Source organism: Setaria viridis, chromosome 2, assembly GCF_005286985.2.
Source record: "Setaria viridis chromosome 2, Setaria_viridis_v4.0, whole genome shotgun sequence".
Taxonomy (NCBI): domain Eukaryota; kingdom Viridiplantae; phylum Streptophyta; class Magnoliopsida; order Poales; family Poaceae; genus Setaria; species Setaria viridis.
The window spans coordinates 15,185,347-15,194,294 of NC_048264.2; the positions used below are offsets into that span (position 1 = coordinate 15,185,347).

Consider the following 8,948-nt stretch of genomic DNA (forward strand, 5'->3'; position numbering starts at 1 on the left):
CGATTGGAATTAGGCCCGGTACTAATGTGAGTATTAGTACCGGTCTAATGGCTAGTCCCCAGGTCCACCCCGTGATCCCATTTAGTACCGGGTGGGAGCACTACCTGGTACTAAAGGTCATCCATTAGTACCAGGTGGAGGCTCCACCCGGTACTAAAGGTAAAGGTGACCTTTAGTACCAGGTGGAGCCTCCAGCTGGTACTAAAAGGGTCATGGGTACATTTAATTCGCGTCTCTCTTCTCCCCGAGGTAGACGGTAGCTTATCTCTTTCTCTTCTCTCTCACGATAGCTTATCTCTTTCTCTCTTCTCTCTCACGCAGGAGGCAGTGGGGCGGCGGGGGCGTAGGAGGGCGGGGGCGGGGTCGGCAGCGGTCGCGGGAGGGCGGGAGCGACGGCGGGTAGCGGGAAGACGGGGGCGGCGGGAGGACGGGAGGGATGACAGGGGTGGCGATGGGAGGGCGGGAGGGATGGCGGTGGCGGCGGCAGTGGGAGGGCAGGAGGGATGGCAGCGGCGGCGGCAGCGGGAGGGAGGGCGGGAGCAGGGCCGGCGGGGGCCGACAGCGGCCGCGAGAGGGCGGGAGCGGCAGTGGTAGCAGGAAGGTGGGGGCAAGGCTGGCGGCGGCAGGAGGGTAGGGGCTAGTGGCGGGGGCCGCGGGAGGGAGGGATGGCGGGGGGTGGCGGTGACAGGAGGGAGGGCGGGTGGGGGCGGCGGTGGGAGCGCAGGCGGGTGGCAAGGGGTGGGTGGGCGGGTGCGGGAGGCCGGGGGTCGGCGGGCGGGTGGGATGGCGGGGACGGTAGCGGGGGACAGGTGGGTAGGCGCGGGAGGTCGGGGCTGGCAGGCGGGATTTCATTTTTTATTTTTTAATAGCCCTTTAGTACCAAACTAGCAGTATTGGTTGCGAAACCGGTATTAAAGGGGTTCCCAACCGGTATGGAAGGCCCTTTATCCAGTAGTGGACACAAATCTTGATGCAGCCAAACAGGATTTGGCCAACACAAGGGTACAAAGTACTAAAAATAGAGAAACATTGAAGAAAAGTATAACCAAACTCACAGCCGGCAAGCGACCGAAGCAACAACCACAACAAACCGACAGCGGAAGAAGCATGAAGGAGGGAGGACACTCCCAACCTCGCCACCCTAACAAGGCTACTCTAAGAGCTGAACCTTCAAAAGAGATACACCATCGCCAAAGATGCCTAAGAAGAGTAAGCTCGAAGCACAAAACGGTGGCGAAAACATCCACCAAACAGCACGACCACGACAGCAAAGCATCCACCAGAGCAGAAGAACAGTGGCAAAGCATCCGCCCGAACCAACCAGCAGTGGCACAAAATCCACCCAACCAACACAACAAAAGTGGTGGCAAAGTATCCACCCAAATAGCATCATGGCGGCAAAGCATCCGCCCAAGCACACGGTGGCAAAGCATCCACCTCAACCAAGAACAGTGGCAAAGCACCCACCCAACGACCACAACCTGAGCAGCGAAGCATCCACCCAGAGGAAGCACCAACAGCATGACAGTGGCGGCAAAGAGTCCGCCAGAAGATAGCTATCCAAGCAACCAAGGCGACAATGGATAATTCAAAGTGAAGGCAGGCACAAAAGAAAATTTTCCCCGTGGAGAGTTGATGACGACCACCACCACGACAACTGCAAACTGCCATGAACTTCCAAGACGACACCTCCAGGGAGGGATACGACGCCACTATCGCTGCCATCGCCCAACCTACACGGTCAGGGTTTACACCCAGGAAGCTCATAAGTACAGGGGGGAGGGGTAGAAGAATGACGCCTCCAAGAAGGTAAATGGCGCCCGAGGGCGTCGCCGCCATCTGCTCGCAAGCAAGTAGAGGCTTTCGCCTTGCCCCCATCCCCGAGCACGTCGCCAACCTTCCAGAGCCGCCGCCACGCACCAAGGAGAGCAGTCAGTTAGGCGCAGGTCAATGGCCAACGCAGTACACCATCCACCATGGCAGATGGGTCTGTCTCCCCCTAAATCCGGCAATGGCAAAGGCCCACAGTGGTGGAAGCTGTTGAGCCTGCTGCGGCAAGGTTGGGACGCTACCACCGAGGTCCGTCCACTCGGATCTAGGCACGGCAACGACCAGCATCCCCTGCCCGTGGCCGAACCATCGATCCCCCATCGACATGGTCTTGGCAGCGCCGGTGGCCAGCCAGGCGGACTGACAGTGGGATCGGCACGGGCCGACAGTGTGGTGCGAGGCCGGGTGGTGCTCGCTGGGCCCTGGCAAGGGGGTGGGGGTGGCGAGGAGCGCCGCAAAGGCCAGGTGGGCAGCGCATCCATGGCGGCGGCAGGAAGGAGCAAAGACGAGCCCAACTCGTAGATCCAATGGTGGAGAGGGTGGATCCGGCCATGGGAGGCGCGGATCCAACCTCCAACGGCCGGCGTCAGCCGGAGAAGCGACCGAGGTTCACCAGAATTTAGGGCTGAGGGAAGGGGTGGAGATGAGGAAAGGAGAGTAGAGGGAGGGGCCGAAGTGCAGGGCCGCCGCCGCCACCCGTCGGCTGGCGGTGACGGTGATGGTCGACGAGGCCCAATGGTGGGGGAGGCCGGCGGCGGCGCACTGGTCGCCCCCGAGTCGCCTAGGAGGGGCGACGCGGGGGAGGAAGGGTCGGACCAAGCCAAATCAACTTCTCCCCTCCCCTAGGTTGGGTAAGTTAACCTACACGACAAAAATATTTTGTGATCCAAGGGCGTTTTTTTTTCTTTTACTAGCTAGCTCGCGACATCAGCTTGCTAAACAGGAAAACCAGCTGTATTGTTACTGTCATTAGTTACGAAGGGCTGCTCCCCTTATTTGTCTGGTTCTTCATTATTTGTCTGGTTCTTCATTCATGTGGAAAAAAATATAAATACATCAATAATTAATTTGACTCGGCATTGCTAGCTAGCTTTATATACTAGCATTAGCACTTATTTTAGCCAGCTACTCCCTCTGTTCGAAATTGTAGGTCGTTTTACGTAGATATTATTATGCATCTCTATGAATCTAAAAAACTAAAACAATCCATAAGTTGGAACAGGGGGAGTAGATCATAAGAATGGTGTGTTCAGACGATTCGCCTAGCTAAGCTAGCTTTGCGAGCTGGGCATCAGCTTACTTGGACGTCGTTGTCACTTACTAAAAAGACCAACCGAAGACAACCGGTGGTGGTTGGCTTTTTCTTATGAGTGATGCTAAAATTCACCATCTTCTCAGTTGATCAACCACATGTTCATAATATATATAGAAAAATGAGAGTAGTATATTATATTATTGCGTAAAGGTTTAATTCAAAGCAGCTAATTAAGGGGCACATATATAGTCTTATATGTTGTTTTTTATCCAAGGGCGTGTTTTCTTTTTACTAGCTAACAGCATGCTAAATAGGAAAACTAGCTGTATTGTTACTGTCGTTAATCATGTGGAAAAATTATAATTACACTAATAAATAATTTGACTCAGCATTCTTGCTAGCTAGATACAAGTTAGTTTAATTAGCTTTAGCTCTTATTTTAGCTAGCTAGATTGTGGTGTGTTCATATGATACGCCTAGCTTTACGAGCTGGACAGCTTACTTGGACGTCATTGTCGCCTACCAAAAAGCCCAGCCGAAGACAACCGGTGGTGGTTGGCTTTTCTTATGAGTGATGCTAAAATTCACCATCTTCTCAGATGATCAACCACATATTCATTGATGGCAATTTGACTTACTACAGTGTAATTTTATTGTTTATCATCTTCCTTGCTAAGCCACCTGTCACTCCTCTCTTGCCTGCTCGGTCCCACCTTTCATCTGCCTAATACTCCCTCCGTTTCTACCTGCTCGGTCCCACCTTTCATCTGCCTAATACTCCCTCCGTTTCAAAATGTAGGTCGTTTTGACTTTTGTAGGTACATAGAGTTCACTATAAATCCAGAAATAACTTTATATTTAAGTGCATAGCTAAACCTATGTATCTAGAAAAGCTAAAATAACCTACATTTTTTGAACGGAAGGAGTATTAGCTATGTCTTCAACAGTTCAGAGCTATATCCCACCATCAGTCACTAACCGCCCCATCTTGAAGATCCTCAACCGCCACCGCTGCCCCCACGGCCATCCTTAGGCAACCACAAAATGGCCCTCTTTGCAGTTTTGCCCACTATCCATCCCATCCACTGATCCTGTTATCTCCCAAGACCCTCTTCTATGTTTGGGGCTCCTCCATAAACCTGAAAATCCCTAACTTGTGTCAATGCTGGTTGAAATTTCTCGTGAATCCAAGTGACGGATATCCACATAAAGGATACCCAAAACCATCAGCTAAATCAAGCAAGAGAAGAACCACGAGTCAAAACAAACAGGGCCAGATAAGGGTCCGCCCCCATCATCGCCCGACTGAATAGCGTTACCTGAGGCGGAGGTCCAAGCATCGAAAAGAACAAGCTGATAACCAGGCCCAAGACGCCCTGCAAAGGCCTAGGCGTAATGATGGGCCAGACCTATCACGGCCCTAAGGCGTAGCTAGATCTGCCTGATAGGACGGCCGCAGACGCGCCCACGTGGACTGAGGCAAAGGGGCACGGGCTGGCCAGTCAGGCGCACCGTTTTCCGTGCCCAGGAAGGCAGGACAACCACGTCCAGATGAAAAGACCCCAATCGGGAATGACACTGTAGCGCTGACTCGGACCGTGCCCGGTCAAGCACGCCGATTTCCCGTTCGCCATGATTACAGTGTTAGGTGATGTGACCAGGGGAGGGCGTCGCCCCTGGATACGTGTAGGGCTGGGACCGACAATCGAAGCGGCTAGGAGAGCGGGCCTCGGACAAAGATTTCAACAGAGATCAAACGGAAAGGAGCCCCAACTGAAGGGTGGACCCCACAGCAACAAGTCAGAGGAGAGCACCAATGAGGATCCCACAGCGACCAACAGTGTAACCCTCCCCATAAACCGTGTATATAAGGACATGGGGGAGGACGGGAAAGGGGATTCGACCCCAAGTAGAACACACACATGCACCATTTGTAACCCCCTACTACAAACTTGAGCTCTCAAGCCTCGGAATAAAGAATCCACATCATGAACTGGACATAGGGCAAATTGCCTGAACCAGTATAAATCTTCCGTGCTTCACAAGCTAACCCATCTGAGGATCCACGCCACAAATCTTCACTAGTTGACACTGCTAAACGTCGACACCAAGCACCTCAACTATAAGAGGCCTTCCTTTCAAAAAAACTATAGGAGGCCTTATGAGGCACCAAAAAGTCCTCTGAAACTAATATTATTCCCTACATGTGTTAAATATAAGTTTATGATGGTTATATTTAATTTTTATTTATCACACTGGTAGAAAATTGAGTATTAGTCCCGGCTGGGAAGGAGCATATCTCTCCAATGCCTAACCGGGACTAATTTTTTGAGACAAAAGGGGGTCCTTTAGTCCCGGGTCATTGCCCCCTTTAGTTACCAACCGGGACTAAAAAATTTTGAAAAAAAATTAAAAAATGGGCCCCGCGTCGGCCACGCCGGCCACCAACACGCCGCCTCTCGCCTCCGCCCGCCGCCGCCCGCGCCTCCGCTCGCCTGCCCGCCACCCTTCGCCTCCCCCATCCGCCCTTTGCCACGCGCTCCTCGGCTCCGCCTCCGTTCGCCTGCCCGCCGCCCACACCCGCCTCGGCTCCGCCTCCGCCCGCTTGGCCACCCGCCCGCCGCCTCCGACTGGCTGGCGCCGCTCCCCCGCGTGCCAGCCCTGCCCTCGCCCCGCTGCCGCTCCTCACTCCCAGTGAGGGGCGAGCAGAGGGTGAAGGGAAGGGGCAGCAGAGGGGACAGGGTGGCGGCGGCGCAAGGAGAGGAGGCGCTGGAGGTAGAAAGGATGGAGAGGAGGCGATGGAGGTGCCGGATCCGGAGGAAGGGGAGGCGCTGTAGGTGGAGAGAGAGGAGGAGAAGGAGAAGATAAGGTGAGCAGGACGCGCGCGTGGAGAGAAACAAAGAGGGGCCGCGCGCGTGGAGGGGCATTTTGTCGCTGTTGAAGCCACCAATCGGGACAGAAGGGGCCAGATCTTTACAACCGGGCTAAGCCCCTCCCGTTGGCGTCCTTCCGGTGCCTCATATTCAACCTCTTTTTCAACCCGAGACTAAAGCCACTTTAATCACGGGTCTAATGTTAATCGGAAAAAAAAGGGTTCGTGACATAATTAGGCCATTCTACGATTTTGAAGACGTATGTCCCATTTTGCTTCAGTTTTTGGGATTAGCTATAGGCTTTGAAGTGATTAACGGCTTAATGCTAGATCGATCGATCCACTAGTTTAATCTATCTCTATGTTAGTTGGAGAGAGCCTTTTCCTGTAGCAGCATATATGTACATGTACACAATGGACAGTGCATGCACTATGATTGCAGTTGTAGCCAAAGAGAAATCGATTAAAATAATTTTGGCTGACCAAATCAAATACCGGTGACGAAATTCGCCGAAGGCCTGAAATAAATTTGGCCAGATAGTCCTTGCTAGTGTTACTGTACACCACCTTAAAGCAGGTAAGCATCAGGTGTATCAGGGACAGGGAGGTATGGAAGGAGTCGGAGAGAGGATTAGAGGAAGGCAGGAGGAAGCAGCGGCTGGAATTCCAGGGGAGGAGTGACGCCTGGGGAGCCTGTCGTATCCAGCCGCCCTACGTCACGCGAGTGGTGGTGTCACGTGCCGGGCGCCCTGCCTTTTCGGTCGATCCGGCGGGCCCCACCGTGTCCGTCCACATCAGCCTCGGCCATCCAGAGAGGCAGAGACTGGTCAAGTTCAGACGATTCAATCCATTCGAGCTGCAGGCTTCCAGCGGCGGGTGAGGAGGAGGAGGCTATAAAACCCCCGCGCATGCGCCTTGATGTCCGGCGTTGCACTCCTCCAATAGTCCAATCTCTTCAATCCCATTCCCATCGAGCGATCAGTAGGCAGCAGCAGTAGCGGCAACACGATCCATGGAGCAGTACGCCTCCTACCTGTGCAGCAGCAGCAGCTACGACATTCATCACCCTGCGTCCGGCTACGGCGGCGCCGGCACGGCGTTGGACGCCGGCGGAGGAGGAGACGACATGCAGCGCCTGCTGAACGAGCTCATGCTCGACATGGCCGAGTCCGACTACTCCTTCTCCGACGACATGGAGGCGGCCTCGTCGGCCGACTCCTCGTCATCCGCCTGCTCGGCCAACGACAGCCACCATCATCACCACCAGCAGCAGCGGCAGCAGCCGGATGACCAAAACACCGCCAGCGACAGCGAGAAGAGGAGCTCGTCGGCGGCGCAGCAGGCGCAGCGGCCGGCCACCTTCATCGGCGTGCGGAAGCGACCGTGGGGAAAGTTCGCGGCGGAGATCCGCGACTCGACGCGCAAGGGCGCCCGCGTGTGGCTGGGCACCTTCGACAGCCCCGAGGCGGCGGCGCTCGCCTACGACCAGGCCGCCTTCTCCGTGCGCGGCGCCGCCGCCGTGCTCAACTTCCCCGTGGAGCGCGTGCAGGACTCGCTCCGCGCCCTCGCGCTCTCCTCCTCGTCGTCGTCCTCCTCCTCTGCAGCGGCGTGGGGCTCCCCTGTCCTCGCGCTCAAGAGCCGGCACTCCATCCGCAAGCGCTCCCCGAACAAGAACAAGAAGCTGCCTCAGCACCAGCGGCCGCAGCAGCAGGCGGCTGCCGTCGTGGCCGGCGCGCCGCAGCCGCAGCCGGCGTATCCCGGCAGCGTGGTGGAGCTGGAGGACCTGGGCGCCGACTACCTCGACGAGCTCCTCCGGGTGTCCTCTGAGCCGCTCCATTGACAGTAGTAATTCCCAGTCACCCGCGGATGGAACCTGATGATCACCATGTCTGATGCGCAGTGAATTCCCATCATGCAAGCCAAGCGAAGTTCATTGCGATCGAGTTCAGTTAATAGCTGAGAAGCTTGCAGAGACTAGAGAGCTCCTGGGTCCTGCCCTGCTCTGCCCTCGCTCGCCAATTGCGAGATCAACGACGACACGCACGGGCTACTGTACACTTGTGCTAATCTTTTCCTCATCAGCGGAGATACATGTTCGCTTTCACTTGTGCTATTCAATCTGTACCGGCCCCACCAGGCCACCACACTTGTTGGCCTCTGTTGCTCCAGGCTTCCTCCATCAATTTGTTCACTTCTTGCTGGATTTGGTTGCGTTGCGACAACCATTTTTCTTTTCAAGACATCTGCTGGCAACCTTTTTCTTCAAAAAAAGAAAAGAAGAGATAGAGCGTGCCATCCATGAATGAATCAGTACTGCCGAGAGCATTGTTATTCTAATGAATTGGGACGCATTTTATTCGGTCCAACACTCAACTCATTTGTTGGACCAATGCAAAACTGCGCGGCCAGCACAACCAAATTTGTCTAGGCACATGATTTTTTTGTTACATGTATGATATGTGGGACCCGGTTGAAAAGGTGGTGGCATCAATTCTTTATCACCTCCCCGGGATATGGCAATCAAAATGTATGTGCGAGCATTTCTAGTGGAATTAGCCCGGAGCCCCTTTGCTTGCGATACCAGTATTTGGAAGCTTCCATGCATGGCCTGGAATTTGGTTTGGTGCAGGTATAAAATATGGGGCTCCGGAATTCAGGGGTAACGAGATTAAGGAGCCTTTGGCAGGGCTTATGGAGCGGCTTCTTGAGCAGCTTTTGCTCAAGCCCTACCAAACGCTCCAATGCAAAATGGCTTCAGGCCAAAAGCCACCCATGAGCCACTCTTCGGTTTACACTGCAAACCATGTGTTAGAAAAAGTGGTTTCCTCCGGCTCATCCCCATCACAAACAGTAAAAAGTCGCATGTGCCCTTGACTATTCACCAAAATTATGAGAAACTTGCCATCGCTTGCTCATATATAAATTAGGAAGAAATAGACAGAAGAAAAAGAATGGGGAAGGAAAGATAAAGGAAGAAAAAGAAAGAATCAG

At 54.2% G+C, this 8,948-nt stretch overlaps 1 protein-coding gene across 1 annotated transcript; it reads left to right on the forward strand.

The window, feature by feature from the left end:
* Window positions 1-6,766: 6,766 nt before the first annotated feature.
* LOC117842931 (ethylene-responsive transcription factor 15) lies at window positions 6,767-8,294 on the forward strand. Its single transcript, XM_034723458.2, has one exon. It carries the CDS (start codon window positions 6,970-6,972, stop codon window positions 7,795-7,797), a length of 828 nt encoding a protein of 275 aa, XP_034579349.1. The 5' UTR covers window positions 6,767-6,969; the 3' UTR covers window positions 7,798-8,294.
* Window positions 8,295-8,948: the final 654 nt, after the last annotated feature.

Bases quoted from the DNA above. Each gene is read 5' to 3' on its own strand.
- LOC117842931 (XM_034723458.2), top strand. From the start codon at position 6,970: ATGGAGCAGTACGCCTCCTACCTGTGCAGCAGCAGCAGCTACGACATT.